This window comes from Chinchilla lanigera, unplaced genomic scaffold (assembly GCF_000276665.1).
Source record: "Chinchilla lanigera isolate Chin_1 unplaced genomic scaffold, ChiLan1.0 scaffold00049, whole genome shotgun sequence".
NCBI lineage: Eukaryota > Metazoa > Chordata > Mammalia > Rodentia > Chinchillidae > Chinchilla > Chinchilla lanigera.
This window is the reverse complement of record NW_004955450.1, coordinates 1,375,046-1,392,327: the sequence shown is the minus strand read 5'-3', so window position 1 is coordinate 1,392,327 and position 17,282 is coordinate 1,375,046. Positions and strand designations below refer to the sequence as shown.

General features: G+C 56.1%; 1 protein-coding gene across 2 annotated transcripts in view; it reads right to left on the bottom strand.

Moving 5' to 3' along the window:
• Positions 1-8,239: 8,239 nt before the first annotated feature.
• Positions 8,240-17,282, bottom strand: part of LOC102016005 (chromosome unknown open reading frame, human C15orf27) — a 101,554-nt gene continuing 92,511 nt past the window's right edge. For both annotated transcript variants that reach the window (XM_005393470.2, XM_013518946.1), the window contains 2 exons: positions 10,454-10,516; positions 8,240-9,368 (listed from right to left, as the gene is read on the bottom strand). In XM_005393470.2, coding sequence (XP_005393527.1) covers positions 8,788-9,368; positions 10,454-10,516 — 644 coding nt within the window. In that variant the 3' untranslated portion in view covers positions 8,240-8,787. The remainder of the gene's footprint in view (positions 9,369-10,453; positions 10,517-17,282) is intronic.

Below are 17,282 nucleotides of genomic sequence, written 5' to 3'. Positions count from 1 at the left end.
GTTTGAAAAGCCCACCTAAAGCATGACTGTTACCTTAAACATACTCCAGTCCTCAGAAAACCACAGCTGATAGGACAAAAGCAGACCAGACTCAAACCCGACTTGGCTGAGGATACTCAGTTGGCTTAAGGTAAATTTAATTTTCCCTTTCATTTTAATGTATTGTCAGTTTTAAGCTTTTATCAGTTCTTTGTCCATAAAACTGGGGAGTGGGGAAGGAGAGACAGCGGAACCTCTTATGCGAACAGCGTGACATTATTACTGGTGTTTAAAGCCCTGCCTCAGGGTGGCCCCACTTGTCCGGCAGCCTCTCCGCTGCCCCAGGGCACAGCCAGGATCCACACAGCACAGGGGCTGTGGGTGAGTAGAGTGCAGTTGGGAAGGGAAGCAGGGTGGCTCCGGCCAGGATGGGGGGGACATGGGCAGTGGCCGAAGTCCTGGGAGGGCAGAGGTGTGCCTGGAGAGACTGGGGTGGGGATGCGACCCAGCAAGGAGGGCAGAGGCGTTGCCAGCCTGTCACGTGGGCAGACGAGCCCTCCTCCTATGACAGTGGACCACTTGCTTGAAGCTCCTTTGGAAGTTGATCTCTTGGGTGCATCACCCTCCTTTCAGTGAAACGGGAGAGCAGCGAAGGGTCCCACTGCAAGCAGTGTCTGTGTGGGAATCCCGGAGCCCTGGACCCTCAGGCAGTGTGACCGCCTGGCCCACTTCTGTCATACGTTAGGGACCCTGGGTCACAGGACAAGGGAAGATGGTGGAGGTTGGAGTCACCCTCCGGAAATTAATTCCTGTGTCTTTGAAGCTCTAATTGAGGGGCCCCCCTTGCCCATGTGTCCCTGTCTCCGATGCTTTCATGAAAGACGGAAGGAGCCATGATGACCCTGGTGCCTGCCAACCCACCCAGCAGAGGGCGGCTGGCTTGGGAGGGATATCCCAGCCGGGGCCTTTGTGTGGTTCCTTGCCCCAAGTTGCCCTGGCCAGCCCTCTCCTTTTTGCTGCCCGTACCCACTCCATGGAGCTGTCCCCGTAGCCCGCGTTTGCAGGGTACATCATTGCAGCAAGCACTCCCATGTAGCTCAGCAATGGGAGGTGCGCTGGGGGGTGCATTGCTGCTCTCGCCCTCGTGCAGACTTGGAGGTACGCTCACAGACAGACACTGTCTGCGCTCTACTCCTGCAGCTGGCAGCACAAGAGATTGTTTGCACTGTGATGGGAATTTTCCAGCTCCGTTGTAACCTTATGGGACTGCTGTCACATGTGTCACATCACTGAACAAAAGCCTTCCTTAGGCAGTGCATGACTGTAGCTCTTGCCGTGTGCCTGGCGCTGTTCCAGCTCTTCACACATTTGAAACCCTTCACAGCAGTCTAGGTGAGATGCCATTGTTTCCCCTGCTTTACAGATGAGGAAGCTGAGGCTCAAAGAGGTTCTGTAACTCACCTCAGTTCTGAAGGCTTGTAAACGGGGTCCAGGGTTCAAAGCCAAGCAGCCTGGCTCCACCGCAGTGACTGCTAGGCTGTGGTTCCGCTTCACCTCAGCTCAAGGGCTGGGGGACTCACCGCACAGTAACCTCGGGAACAGAGCCAAAGATGGGCGGCACCTTGAGAACCCTGGTGGGGAGGGAGTCGCATGGCGTAGTTTCCAGCAGGATCCCCTGGAACTCAGAAGTCCCTGTGAGGTCCCCGAGGGCATACCTTCAAAGGGCAGTCATTGGGGCGGGGCGGGGGGGGGCAATTGTTGAAACTCGGTTTGCTAGAAGATGCAATGTAAGGTACTGTAGTGTTTTGGGGTTTTTTTGAAACTGGAAAGCAAATGCGCAGTTTCTGTTGACTGTACCCCCACCTCTGGCCCTTCGGCTCTGGAAACAGCTGGGGGAAGGGGGTTAAGGCAGCTTGTAATGGATCTGTGTTTCCTGCATTTCCTACCTGTTTTTTTTATGTCTTTGGCTAACCTCACGTAATCTCTGAGAATGTGGTGGCCTAGAATTTGGTGGTTTGGCAGAGTCCCGAGAGGGTAGGGCCAACTTGTGGAATGGCAGCTCTCTGAGGGCAGGATGAGCAGTCCTGGGCCCAGCCATCTAGGTCAAGCCAGCTGCTTCCAAGGCGGCCTCACCCAGCTTCTCTGCAGCTAGGCAGATAAACGAGCATGTTTCCCTGGCTCCCGTGTGCTCCCAGCAGCACCGTGGTGATGTGTCTTGCTGTGTGGGTGGGACCTGTGACACCGGAGAGTGGGCCTGGCCACTGCCTAGAGTAGCCTAGGTCTCCACGGGAGAGCAGTCTCCTGGCTGGTATCATGGGTGTTGTGGCAGAGTCGCTGCTCATGAAGACTTCCTGTCTCCCAGGAAGGACGAGAGATGGGCAAGTGAACGCAGAGGGCAGCTACTGGTGTGCGTAGCAAGGGCTCCTGAGTGGGCAGCCACGGCCGTTCCGTGGGGCAGAAGTGGGTCCTTGAGGCCATGAGGAACAGGAGCAGGCTGGGGCGTAGACCGAAGGTGGCAGTAGGTGGGGCAAGTATGTAGAGGACATGGACAGCTAGGAGGACTTTTTCCTCAGGGACCGGTGGTTCTCAAACTTTGCCCTCTAGGAACAGTTCCACTTCAGGAGCTGGGCCAGCCGTGGTACCATGAGAGCCACACCATAGAGGTCTCTTCTTGATTTGCAGGAAAAGCGAATCAGCAAAACCGTACCGGTTGTAGTCTTTCTTGCACAATTTTTCTAAAACTTTGATGCTTGCTGCCCTCGTCTTCTTGGGAGTGCGCGTAGATTCCCATGGACGAGAGCAGGAGGATGTTAACGAAAGAGATCAGCAGCCATGGCCCTGCACGCTGTTTTGTCCTGTGGGCATAGGGCATGGTGGTATTGAGTCCTTAGATACTCATGCTTGTCAGTATACTTTCCGCTCCTGTGAGTCACAGTGCAATGTGTCTGTGCATGACTGTTCCTCAAGTGGCTGCTCGGTTTCCTGAGGCCCTGCGCTCTGTGTAAGTGCAATGCTCGCTGGTGGTGGGAGCCCATGAGTGTCCAAGGCAGGCCCATCACCAGACCGAGCAGGCAGCCTGGCCCTGGTATGTTCCCCATGATGAGGGGAGGGAGGAGATGGGTGTGATTAGAGGGCTTCGGCAGGAATCCTCTGGCCTGCTGCCCAGATGGATCTGGCTGGAAGCTCTTCATCTATAGAATGGGTCCTGAGAGACCAGAGATGGGCCCAGTGCTGTGGGCACGGCTGGCAGAGAGCAGGGCTGCTCCTCCTGGGACAGTGGGGTAGCCAGGCTGCCGCCAGGCCTGGGCTAGGCGGGACGCCCCCGCCACGGGTGCACTTTGTGCTCTCACTGTAGGAGAGATGGTCAGCCTGGTTGCATTCAGCGCTGTCCCTGCTCAGGGGCTTTGTTTTGGTCGACATTAGTTGGGCTAGAGAGACTGGGAATGCAGAGAACTCTATTGATCATAACAGATGGATCTGGTTAGCTGGAGGCCTGACTGACAGCCTTGTAAACGTCCATGCTGAGTGATCTCCGGCCACGATTTCACATGGTTTTTCATCTTTGTGGGGAGCCCATGTGAAGACTTGCTGATCCTCCATGGCATAGGTAGCACTTTCATGAGCGTTATCCCATCAGAGGGAACGAATACAAGATGTTCAAGAGATGCACCTCGGAGGAGAGGAAGCCATTGGCCCCAGGTCACAAAGCGAGGGTAGAACTAAGGCATCGCCCTGTCCTGAGCCCTCCACGGGAGCACGGAGGACCCAGGCCAAGCTGGCTGGGGGGCAGAGGCAGGGGGTGTGTTGGCCTAGCCAAGCTCAGAAGGTGCCATCTCTCCATCATAGTGATATGACAATAGTGATATGACAAGATGTATCCAGGGCAGGAGGTATGACAAAGCTCATAAGTTCCCTGAAACACAACAAACTCTGCTCTTTCTGTGGAGCCCATGGAGACTGGATCCTAACTCCCGAGACGCCCTCTGGCGTGCACCTTCCATCTGAGATGCTCTGCTCAGGCAGCAGGGTCTTAGTCCTGCGGCGGGTCCAGTCTGCACACCACTCTCCAGTCCTAGCACCCGTCCCCCTTCTTTAGCATGGAGGCAGAGGTGGGTCCCCTCATCCTGAGGCTTAGTTGATGTTGAGGAGGCTCTTGCAGTGCTTGGTGCAAGGCGCCCTGTAAATCCCAGGCCTGAAGACTCCTGTCCCATCCATCATGGTGTTTAATGTCCCGACTGATCTCTGGGTAGTCAATCCCATTTGCTTGTCTCGGGATGAATAGGCAGCCTCTCCCTGTGCTGCGCCTGGGGCTCTGTGCAGAGTTATGTCAGCTTGCAATAAATTAGCCGTAAATGTTCCATCATTTTCTTTGGATAATTAAATTAATTATTCAGGAGACAATACCAAACTTTTCAGTAGTAGAGCCAGAAGAAAAAACTGCGGAGCGGTGATGGCTTCCCCCTTGGTGGATGTGGGAAAGCAGGTTTGGGCCAGAACTAGAACAGGGAGAGAAGGGTGGGAACGGCAGTGCTCTTTGCCGTACTCTGGGTTTGCTAGTGGGTACGTGTGAGCGGGGTGGGCTCCAGAGCTGGCTGTGGGGTCCAGGCAGGGCACACATGCACCCCACTATGCCCTACGCCCTCTCCAAACCATAACTGGGCCTCTCCTGGCCCCGCCCCAGAAGTGCTGAGCGCTGGCAGCCACACACCCTGGACGTGTATTATTCATGAGGATGCTCTCCGCGTCTCCCTTGACACATCCTCAGAGGGCTTCCCCTTCCATTATGTCATTAGTGATCCCACAGCCTCTCGGGTGGGGCCCGCAGGAGCCATGCTCTTGTTTGCGTGGGTGGGAGCGGCTGCTGGGCTCTACTCAGAGCCACAGAGCGGGCGGAACAGGGCTGGGCTGAGGATCCAGCACTGGGGCTGGGAGGTGCCCTGGGTGGGAACCCAGGCTCAGAGCCCTGAGGTGTCCACCCCACCTGGCTTTGACTGGCTGAGCCCAGAGCAGCTGGCGGCCATGATTAAGCAACTGTGCACAGGTGTTGGGGGGCACAGTGCTGCAGGACTGGACCTCTTTTATTTGGGGCTCTGGCCCCAAGTCCTTTCCTTACAGGCAAAAAACCAGCAGCAGCAGAGCCTGAGTCTCAGGATTCTGGCTCCGGGAAGGAGGTGTCCTGGAACGCGAAAGGACTCATCAGCTGAAGGTCGTGTGAAGGGAGTGAACCCGCCACATGGAGAGACACCTAGGCCACGCACAGCCTGGGACTCAGGCTAGGGCTCTGTGACAGCCCTGACCCTCACTGACCCAAAAGTCAAGCTTTGGGTTGGAGGCCTGGTCAAGGCTGTCAGGAACCAGGCAGGGAGCGTGAGACCTCACTGCTCCCATCTTGGGGGCAGCAGGCTGGGGCTGCAGCAGTCTCCTGCGATGGCCACTGGGTACTGCTAGCCCTGAGTTGGCTGCCTCCCTGGCCATAGGGCTGGGCCGGAAGCTGCGCACCCCCACCCCAGGAGGTCAAGGGGCTGTTTCTGTGTCCGGCTTTCCTGGTGGCTCCTGATTTGAAGCACCGAATACAGCGTGGCATTGCCTCAGGTGGACCTAGGTTTGAATCCCACTGCAGCAGTTCACTGGTTAGTTCCGCACCTGGGGCAGTTATTGAATTAATCACTCTGTGCCTCTGTTTCCTCCCCAGCAAAGCAGAGAAAAGAGTGCCCACTTCGCAGGTCTGTTAGAGGGGGACGGTGAAGAGGGTCTGTCACTGCAGGAAATGGGGTTCACTACTGCTCCTGCAGGAGGTGACAACTGTTACTTCTTCCCTCTGGGAGAGCCCAGACGGCTGCCCAGGGCCCCAGGGTGGCTCTCGGAAAGGTGGCTAGGCAGGCAGTGCTCAGGCCCCGTGTGCCAGGCGCAGCTGCCCGCCAGCTATCAACCTACTCCAGGCTATGAGGCCCAGAGGAGCTGTGGAGCGGAAGCTTGCCCACTTCCTGTGCCCCAGCCCAGAGGACCAGGCCTGAGACCTGCACTGCGATGGGGTCTGGCAAAGGAAGGGCAGCCAAGCCCACAGCAGGAGTGGCACGCTTCCCCGGTCTGCCCACACGGCTGGGTGGCTTTTCCTCTCTCTGCCACCCTCCCGTAACTCCACAGCCAGGGGGCCGGGTCTCGCCAACAGCTCGGCCTGCAGCCTGGCCCTTCCTCCCAGCGCTGCCTCTGCCCTGACCTTTCCTCTCCAGCACCAGAGGACGAGTGCCTGGCTCAGCCTGACAGGAAGAGCCTTAGTGACCTTTTCCACACTGTCCCGGCACGGCTCTCCTCCTCACAGCGCCCTCTCCATGTACCTGCCTTGCCTCCCACACTGTGGCTCCCGCATGCACCACGGCCCTGCCATCCCCGAGACATTGCCATTGCTTTTAGTGGTTGGCACCTGGCTTTAAGGAGGGCCACCATCAAAATTTTCTACTCATGTTTCCCGGAAGTGGGTCCGTTTTGCAGTTCAGTGCTGCAACTATACCGTAAAAATTGCTTTCATAAAGCACAGCCCCAGAGGACTGGATTCTACTACCTTTTATTCTTTGAAGATCCTCCTCTCAAGGCTTCCTCCCCTTAGAGGCCTTAGGCGCCCACAGGCAGGCACTCAGCTGCCTCTATCTGCATCTGGGGACTCTGGACACACAGAGGCGTAGCTGCCTTTACCTCTGTCTCCATCTTCATCTACTACGTGAAAGCAACAGGAAGCACAATGTTTAAGCACACTGAGAACAGGTGAGCTCTCATAAAACAGAACACAGCAAGCCAATGGAGGGGAAAAAAGTGGCTCCCTCACAGGCGCCAGAGGCTCTGGCTCCCACCTGCCCTGGGGCTCCTCCCTGGAGCCTCGGCCCTCGCAGCAGTGAGTGCTTGTTGGGCACCGGCCCACCTCACTGACTTGCTGGGAAGCTAGTGTGGCTCAGGAGCTGCTGGGGTGCTCGGCAAAGAGGAGGTCCCCACTCAGCTAGGCCTGGCTGGGGAAGTGGCTTTTTCTAGCCCCGTGGGCGTAGACTGTTAGTTATAGACCCTGCTGAGTCCTGTCCCGCAGATTATAAATCCAGCCCATCAGAGGGCACAAGCCAAGTGGCTGCTTTTTTCTGAGAGCTCTGGGAGCCCTGAGGCCCCGTGCAGACCTGGGCTCCGGTATCCCAGCTTCCCTTGCTAGGCAGCTTCCTCATCCTCTCTGGCCTCCACGGGAGCTCAGGAATGGAAGTGTGACCCCTCTGCTGGTGACCCGGGCCCTTGGGACATCTGTGTACCTCCCGACACAGCAGCTGCCCCACACAGCTCCTCTGGCTGTGCCTTAAGAGTGGCCCAGTTGGACATAGCCACCGCTGACACCTTGTTTTGACAGCTGCTGACCTCCCCACTCACTGGGAGGGTGCCCTGGGCCTGTGCGTAGATATTCCATAACCCCACTCCAGTCCAGCGTCTTCCCAAGTGGCCGTGCTCAGGCCTGTGGCCTGGGTTTTGGTTCCAGCAGGGAAAGGCAGGCAGGGAAATGGGCTGGCTACCTCATGGCTGACCGCATTGTCCGGGTGAGCCTGAGGGGACTCAGGAGTCAGGAAGAGAACAGACCTAGAGCAAGGGGAGGTGGGACACTCGCACGGTGACCACCACCCAAAGTGGAAGGAGAAAGGACAGATTGGAAAGGAGGCTGGAGCCAGGGCACAAATGAGTGAGCCTGGCTCGGGTTCCCCGCAGGCAGCAGGACCCCACACACACATAAAAAGAAAACATGGTCATAAACACAAAACCACTTGACAGCTTTTAAATGGGGGAGGCCTAGCAGCCCAGGGGACCAGACTGGAGGTGGGACCAAGGCTTGGCCTGATGAGGAGTTGCAGCAGCTCAACCCACAGAGACCAGCCAGCCAGGGCGAGGTGGTGATGGGCGGGGACGGCTACTTTGGAAGGGGAATGGTCAGGTCCAAGATACTGCAAGGGGTGAACAAAGCCAACTAGGCCTCATGAGTGTGTACTGGGCAGACCGTGCACCCCAGCAGGGACCCCAGGAGGAGGGCAGGCTATGGGCTGAGTGTGAGGTCCCCTGGGATAGGCTCCAGTCAGGGGGCTACCTAGGGGTTGCTGTGGGTGGGGACAGGTCCAGGGCCCCACTGCAAAGGCCTCAGGGCTGTGGGAGAGAGCTGGGCCCCCACGGACTGCTCAGACAGTGCTGGCCCCAGTGAGCCACTCTGGACACAGCACCCAGCCAAGGAAAACCTCCAAAACGGGTGTTTCAGTGCAGCTGGTTTTTATTATTAAAGCCAAGGTCGGAAAATGGCTGTCTCCCCACCCCCAGGGGCCCCAGTTCCAGACCTATCTTCTGTGTGAAGATTAGGTTTGTCTTTAAGAGATCAGAATGCTCATGCCGCAGAGAGAGTGGGGTGGGGGAGGCGTCATCTCCACCCTGGACTCCTGGCAGGATGCTGGGGTGGGGCTGGGCCGCCCCTGCTCACAGTGCTGTCCCCGAGAGTCCGGGGTGGGCGTCAGGACGAAGGCCACGGAAGAGGCTGAGCTGGCCCACGCTCTGTCCTGTGGAGGCTGGGCCGCCCACTGGCTTTGTAGAAAAGGCTAAAACCTGGCCATGAGCACCACCCTCCCGAGAGGAGGTGCGGCTCTGGGTCCTGAGGTCTGAGGCGGGTGACCTCTTGGCTTGGGTCACCTCCCCAGAGGCCGTAGCACCCTGAGGGAGGCCAGGCAGGATCCCTGCCCCGTGTGCGGCCCTCGGTGGCCTGGGTTCCGGGCAAGCTTCAAGATGGCTGTGTCTGTCTTCCCTGCAGGCTCAGGCCTCTGGGACCCTGTGCAGCGGCTGCTCTTTGGATTCCAGGGACCTGAGCTTCTCCTCCAGCTTGGGGCCAGCAGGTGGGAAGTGTAGGACAGGCTGGATCTGCACCACAGCGAAGCCCTCCCGGTTCTTCCTGTTGAACAGACAGACCCTCCGCTCCAGCTCAGGGCTGGTGTGGGCTGAGCCCGCCACACTGGGCTGTGTGAGGGGCGCTGGGTCCAAGGCCCTCTGGGGAGGGCAGGGGTCCTCAGACGGAGAGGACACCAGGTCCTGGGCTGTGGGCTGCTGGGGTGGCAGCGGTGGCAGGGCCAGGGTCGTGGGCTCCGAGGACGGCTCCTCCCGAGCCACGCTGCAGTCCGTGGAGGAGCCCAGTGTCTGGCTGCTGTCGCTCTGGGCCCGGGTCACTGAGCTGCGGGCAGAGCGGGAGGCGCTGTCCGAGGTGGCACTGGCGCAGGTGCTGTTGCCACCACGCTTGAGGGGCGCCTCTACTGAGAACAGGTCGGAGGAGATGTTGGGCTGGTGGATGTCTATGGCGGCTGTGGTGACCACACACACCCCTGGCTCTGGGATCCCGCTGTCTGCAAGAGAGGAGGCCACGCAGTCGCTACTGGCCACAGCTCACTGGCCCTTGGTGAGGGCAGTGGGCTTGGGCATTTTTGCTCTGTGGATTCCAAAGATCTGAGGGTCTAGGGAGGTGGGGACAGAGAAGGCTGCAGAGATGGCTTGTCTGAGGGTCCAAGAGGCAGCGTGGTGGACGGTAGCCTCAGGAGAACCCAGCTGTACCTCCCCTCACTGTCTTGTTGAAGCCAAGTGTTCTGGAGCCCAGGGCAGCTCCTGTCCATAGGTGATGGAGTTAGGTGACTGGGAGCACAGCCTTGATAACCTGCTGTGCGCTTTGTGGCTTATGTAAGCCACCGAGAAGCAAGGCCTAACCTAGTCCACCTACCTTGGCCCTGTGCTGGGACAAAGGACTTGGGTCTCTTGGAGTCGCTGGAGTTTTAAAAGGGCCATGGGGGGACTGACTGGCCTCTGGGAATGGATTGCCGGGGCAGACAATGAACACATGTGGCTCTCTAGGTGAGAGGTCCTGGGCAGGGCCACAGTGGTGTGGGGTGGAAAGCTTTCTCCCAGAGCTTCGGGGGAGTAGACAGGGGAGATGCTGAGCCTGGAACTAGCAGATTGGTTGAGGCCTGGACAACCTAATACCCTGTCCTTACAACCAGAGCCTGCTAGACATTAAGGGCTGTGAATCCCACACGGAAGGTTTACATTATCCGGTCAGAGAAGTAAGATGCTAAAGTACTGGGTGCTAGTTTAAAACCCAGTCTTTCCCAGGAGTCAAAACCACTAGGCTTCCCTGAGACTCTTCCCTGAAAGGAAACATGAATCAGGAACGACTGTCTGTCCCAGCCTCATAAGCCCTCTCATAGGTCAGTGACCACTAGGCTTCCCTGAGACTCTTCCCTGAAAGGAAACATGAATCAGGAACGACTGTCTGTCCCAGCCTCATAAGCCCTCTCATAGGTCAGTGACCACGGGCTGCCCCCACCCTGGCACCCACAGGCTTGGCCCCTGCACCCCACTCTGCTCTGGGTTTGCTGGAAGCCGAAGCTCCAGGCACACTCACCCCTCCGAGGGTTGAGCTGAGCCTGCCCACACTTACCGCTGCTGGGCCCATTGTAGTACTGGCTGATGTAGCTGTTCATGTCATCGTTCACGGCTGCATCTGCGGGGCAGGGACACAAGGGCACAGGGATGCTTGTCAGTCTGAGGCAGGGGCTCTGGCCAGGTCACACTCTCCAACCTCCTCCCACCCCGCAGCCAGGAACAGAGGCACCCGTCTCCCAGAAGGCCCTGCATAGGATCCAAGTCCTGATGCCAAAGCTGCCTGATAACCTGACCCAGGCAGACCCTTTTCTGCTGTCCTCAGTTTCTCTGACTCTGAGGTGAGCCAGGCAGGAACCGTGAGACTTTCCCTGCCTAGATGCCTGCATCTCGAATCTACCTGTGACACTCAAGAGTCCCTGGAAACACTGCCCTCAGTGTGGGTGCCCTCAAATCCTATTGGCAGGAACCTGCAGCCAGCCACAGGGACTGGGGAAGCATGACAACACCCCGAGGCTCGCTCCTGCAGGGGCTCCAGGCTTCTGTCCCACAGAGCAAATGCCTGGAGTGGTGCAAGGGACTCCCCCCTCTGCTAAGTCCCTATAGGCGGCAGGTGCACAGTAAGAAGCTAGTGAGGGAATAAGAGACAAGAATGTGAAAAGCTGTCCGGGTCAAGGGAAGAGATGGGAACAGGGTCTAAGAGAAATACTGGTCCAAGACAGGTGTGATGGGCCACACCTGTGATCCCAGCACTCTGGGAGGCTGAGGTGGACGGGTTGCAAGTTCGAGCCCAGCTTGAGCAACTTGGTGACTTAGCAAGACCTTCCCTCAAAAGAAAAAAAGGGCTGGTGATGGAACTCAATGCAGAGACCCTGGGTTTAATCCCCGGTACCTCAAGAACAGAAGGAAAAAAGAAAAGAAATACAGACACTCCTTGTTTAAAGACAAAGTTTTGTCACTAAATGAATTGGTCGCTAAATGAAGAATTGTAGATAATATGTAAATTATAACATTCTGAACAAAGACATGGTTTAAGGAAACTCCAACTTGGCACTTTTATTTGGCTAACTCTCACATGCAATACTGTAATGTGTAACAGAACATAAAACTACAGTACTGTACTGTACAATCAGCAAAACTTACAGTCCTGTATAAGCAAAGTGTACTGTACACAAAAAAGATACTGAGGCTCCATCAACAAGATAAACAGAACTGTATAAAAAACCAGAAGGACAGGTTGTATGAGTGGCAGGTCGTAAGTCCAAGCATGGCACCTTGGTCTTATGTCTGAAAAGTGATAAACCGGGTAGGTTGTTACACGAGGAATGTCTATAATTAGATATCACATTATCAAAATAGTTCAATGGAGTTTTCTTAAGAACACATGCTAATAACTTTTAAAATAAAATACAGCAGCAACCAACAAATCATCATACCATCTGGGTTCAGGCACTATGCATCCCTCACATGTCAGAAAAGGCAGGAATGAAAATTATTCAGAAAACCCAGGGGATCTTATGATATTGCAATGATATAGAAAGCACTCATCAATAATCATGATCGCAAAACAGATGCAATCCAGGTACGATCTTTAGCAGATCAATGAGACGTCTATTCCTGTATTTCCTCATATGCCTTCTCCTGACATCTTAGCAGCTTCTGTGAATTCTTCAAGATTACAGTGATCATAGTTGATATTGCTGGAAGCTGTGTTTTGAATGTGAAATTTGGGCTCATTAATGAAGGAGCTTCTGTAGGTCATTGCAATAGACCAATGAAACAAAAATACATAATACTAGTAAGATATCACAGAACCACAAACCTCCTTGGCTCTAAAAATCACCTGAAATTCCAGATATCCTTGACAGTGCAACTGGCATTAATGGAGCGCCTGCTCTGTCTGCCTCTGCAGTAAATACATCGGAGGATAGAAAGACAAATAAAGTATGTAGTAAAGGAGTGGGCTAGCCAGGACTATAAGACAAACATTAAACACAAAACAATCACGGAGCCAAGAATATCCATGATAATTATCAATCCTTTCCTGTGGTTCAGGAGTGCATACATAAAACCCTTGAGAAAATACGTACAGCCATATAATATGAGAGATTTCTATGTATCAAAGAAGTTTCAAAGGTATCACAACTTCTAAAGAGTTTGTTTATATCTGAGAATTTATTTACCTTCAAATGAATCAGTTTTATTATCACCCGAGGAACTGTCGGAAGACAATAGTTGCTAAAAGTGAGCCCAATAAAGAGTGCACTGATCAATTTTTCAGACTTGTTGGCACAGCTGTTCTGCTGTATCATGTGCAATTGACAGGCCGTGTAAGATCGTGCTCCAAAATCACTCCCCTCTGCATCAAAACAGGCAAACCATATCTATTCTGGATATTGAGACTTTTTTTGGCTTCAATATCTAAAAAATGTCAAGTAGCTTATTCTTCCCCTATATTAGACATTATAGAAATAATACATATTTTGAAGACATCTGTCTTTTCATGGATGCTGTGTTTATTTATGCAACATGCTTAATGGATGTGTCTAAAATACAATACCTACTGGAGCTCCATGCTTAATGACTGAGCTCCATTCTGGTGACCAGGTTATTAAATAAAGTGGTCACTAAATGAGGAATTGTAGGTAGTAACTACATTACAATATTCAGAACAAAGAAATGGTCAAAGGAAACGCCCACCTGATGACTTTGCCTTTATTTGCATAACCCTTCATGCGGTACTGTATCACAACAGGAAACTACAGTACTACATCAGCAAAATTACAGTACAAGGTATACTGTACAAAAAAACCCGAGGCTCTATCAATAAGATGTACAAAACTGTACCCCCAAAAAGGTGTTGTTAAGTCTGAGTCTGGTCCTAAGTTTAAACAACCTGCCTCCCATTGCAAGTCTGGGCAGTTGCTAAACCGGTAGGTGTTAAACGAGAGATGTCTGCATTGGATCATCCTGGGAGGAGTGGGGCAGGTGGGAGGGAGGAGAGCTGAGATTCTCAGAGTGGCCTGGGAGCAGGAGAGAAAAGCAGAGGGGCCTGAACTTCATCCTAAGGAACGTCACCATGCCCTGGGGGCAGTGAGGTGTAGAGGGGCTGCTCCTGAAGTGGTGGGGAGTGTGGCGTGGAAGGGGCCAGAGTTCAGGCAGGAAGATGAGGGGCAGCTCCCCATGGGGGTGACCAGCCTGAGGGACAGAAGAGTGGTGGGAGAGGGTGATGAACGGCAGGGTCCCAGCAAGGCCCAGAGAGGACAGGACAAGGACCTCAGGCTCCTGCAGCAACCATCAGGTCGAGCTCGGGGCCGCTCCCCAGCCTGCCAGGTCCTGGGCGCAGGGAAGTCTCCAAACCCCAACTCCACCAACACAGCCGAGTGCCTTACCAGCCACCGGCCCTGCCTGAAAGCGGGGTAATGACACCCACACTCCCAAGTCACAGAGATGACAGGCACTTGGGAGCCAGCACATCGGACTCCTCTGGAAGGCAGGAGTTGCTCCAGGGCCGTCCTAGGCCCCAGCCTGCACCCGGGCTCTGGAGGCACTGAGGTTGGCAGGAGACAGATGTGACCTTCCTGACTCATCAGACGCTACAGGGGCCTGTCCACCTCACACCGTGTGCATGAGGCTGGCTCTTAAAAGCGTTCTTGGCTTGTGCTCTGTCTGTGCCTGTGGTCAGGGGCGTGCCTGACACCGGCTCCAGGGCCTGCCCAACCTCAGCCGGCAGCGCTACTCTGTAGGCGTCATAATGGGTGTTGTAGACGCCATCGTCCTGTGGCTGCCCTGGTATGGCCGCTCCCAGTAGGCAGTGAAGGTACAGGGTCAGGCAGTGACCTGGTCACTTGTTCTGGTTGGGTCCTGGTGCTACTACTAGCCAGTTGTAGGAGCCCAAGTGCATCCCATCCCCTCTTCAGGTCTCAGTTTCTTATCTGCACTAGGGATGCATTGGGGAGGCGCTTGTGGACTTGATGTGGCTGGGCTAGGTGGTTGCACAGCCCTAAGAGGTGACACAGAGGGGAACAGGGCAGAGATACCTGAACCACCTCCCAGCCCCCAGTGGAGGACCTCAGGGGCTGCCTCTCCTCCATGGTCCTCTCCGCTCCTCCATGGCCTGTCTATCATGTCTGTTCTCGAGTGTGGCCCTCTGTACTGTGGCCCACACTCCTCTGGGGAGTGTGGCCCTCTGTACTGTGGCCCACACTCCTCTGGGGAATTCTGCCTTAGTGCAAAGCAGTTTTGAGAGTGAGCTCTGAGGTGGCTTCCTTTCCTCAGCCCTCAGGGAGGCTGGGAGGCCCCAGGAGCCTCTGCCTCAAGGGAGCACAGTAGGGACGCCGGGGTCTGCTCCCCATGGACCCACCCTTGAGCTTGCTGTCTCCATGGCCTGATGTGTTTGGGGCTGCAGGGCCTGCCTGACTTCCTGCTGCTACCTTGCCCCCACTCCTGAGTGTCTCTTCCGTGGGGAGCTCCTGCCCAGCTGTGCCTTCCTGATTTCCAGTTTCTGTGCTGAAGAACTAAGTGTGAGCTCCAGTGGGCCAGAGGGAAGGCGGAGGCAGAGGTGGAGGCTGGGAGGGAGCTGGTATTTATCTTCCATCTTCCCTGCTGCCCTGCAAGTCCCCTGAACAGCCCACATCCTCCGGCTGTGCCTACGAACTGCCCCCTGGTGGACATCCAGGTCTTCTCCGCAGGTGCAGGGTAAGGCCAGGCCTCACACCCTTGTCGGGGCGTCTCCTCCCTCCATCCTATGGGCAAGGGGGATCCCTGGGCTTCAGTCCAAGGTGCAGCCCCCTGACAGCTTTCTGAGTCAGGGATCCAGCCCACTCCTGTCTCTGTGTTGCCTGTGTGTTCAAGGAGATCACGTCCTCACCCCAGCTGCTGATAAAAATAACCCAGCGACCTTCAGCCCAGACCGCTCTCTCTCGGGCAGTGACCAACCTGGCCACTGTCCCCGGACGTCTACTGGACAACCTCCAGCCTCCTGTAACTCAACCCATCTGCAGTAGAACTTGGCTTCTCCCTCTTGCCACATCCTCCAGCTTGGCGACTGGCCCTCCTGTCACCTGGGCCGGGCCCAAGCTGCTTCTCGGCACCTCCTTCCTTTCCTTACCAACACCCCAACTCCTGCACAGTGTGTGAGGCATCCAGGGGCTTCTGACCCCTGCATCCAGCCTTGGGTGGGCACCTGTCTCGCTGTCAAGGCCCCCAGATTCCTCAGCCGCACTCACACCAGGGCCACCTCCAGATCACCCAGGGCCCGCATCTCTTGTTTTGGAGCCGAACCCTGGGCTGGCTCCTACCCTCACCCACGGAATGGTCTTGGAGCCTTTGGGGCACCAGCAGTGGCGCCTTGCCCTGTTCCTCTCCAGGCCAAGCCCTGGTGCCTGCCCAGCTCCCTGCCCTGCCTGCTGCGCCTGGCATAGGCTCCCTGGGGTGGGTGGGCACAGGCTCCCCGGCAGCGGCGTCTTCTCTGGACGCTGGCTCGGCGTGGGGGACGCCAAGTCTGCAGTGACGGACAGCGGAGTCTGTGGCTCGGGGGCTGTAACTCATGGAGTTATAAGAAAGCTTCAAGACTAATAAATTTGGGAGCGAAGTATTAATGACTACACAGGGGCACTGTGAACTTGGCAGGCCCCACAGCCTAGAACTCTGCAGCCCAGGTTTTAAAAATGATTTGTGCCGGAGCAAGTCTAAACACAAGCGGCCGCATCGTCTGATGGGATGTGACCGCTGGTAGGGCTGAGACTAGAGCTGCTTCTCCTCGTGGGCCGGGCCGTACCCCACCCTCCCACCAGCCCCCTACTCCCCCGCCGGAGGGACACAGCCCCCCAGGCTCCCTGACTCATCACTCAGGCTGCAGGTTAACTCCCTGCTGCGTGCTGCAGGCCTGAGGTTCAGAGCCAGCACCAGTGCTGCCCTTTCTCATCCGCAGCTTGCCTGGCTGTAATTTCTAAGTGTCAAGAGATCCCTCCCTGGACACAGCTGGGGTCACAGAGAGACCCATGGGGGTTGCCACGAGTCCCCAGACCACAGGAGGCAGCAAATCACGTGTGCCCCTGCCGCCCAGGCTCTGCCCTCTGCCACGGGGCCTTGGCGCTGCTACTGAGGGCTCCAGGGGTGGCGGAGGTGGCAGATGGGAACGCATACTGTATGACAGGAAGTGGGAGACACCTAGTTGGTGTCACCATGGAGGTAGCAGGACCTGATGTGGGGTCCCAGGCTTTGCAGCCACTCCCAGGGTGTGTGGCTGGCACCTTATGGGAGGCCTCCAACCTGTCCCAGTTCCCTGGAGGATGAGGGCTCGCACCTCATCATGTCACTAGCCGCATCAGTAACACCGGCTAGTGACACACAGTGAGGCTGGGAGGATGAGGGCTCGCACCTCATCATGTCACTAGCCGCATCAGTAACACCGGCTAGTGACACATAGTGAGGCTGGGCTGTGACTCGGACGCACTTTCTCCCTCTGCCTTCTGGGAGCTGCCCTGTGCGGCCTTGGCTGCTCACACAGGAGCTGGGGAAGCAGCAGTGACCCAGCTCCGTTTGTGTGGGGCTGCACGAAGGGTTGGCTTTGTGCTTCTGGCTCCCTGAGGGTCCAAATGAGGCACCTGGTGTCCAGCATCTGGAGGTACTGGCTGAGAACACCCACGCCCTTTACCTCCCAGCAGGGGCCCTGATGACAGAGCAGAAGCTGCTGCAGGGCAGCCATAAGAGCTCAGGACCACAGAGCAAATGGCACCAGCCTCTGGGGGAAGACCAGGCTGGGCCTGGATGTGGACTGGGTTGTCCTGTCCTTAGGAAGCTGGCCCAGGTGGCACTATGCCCACTGCCAGGAGGACTTTCAGAAAGGTAAGTGGGGCATCCACAGTCCCAGCCTGGGCACCCAA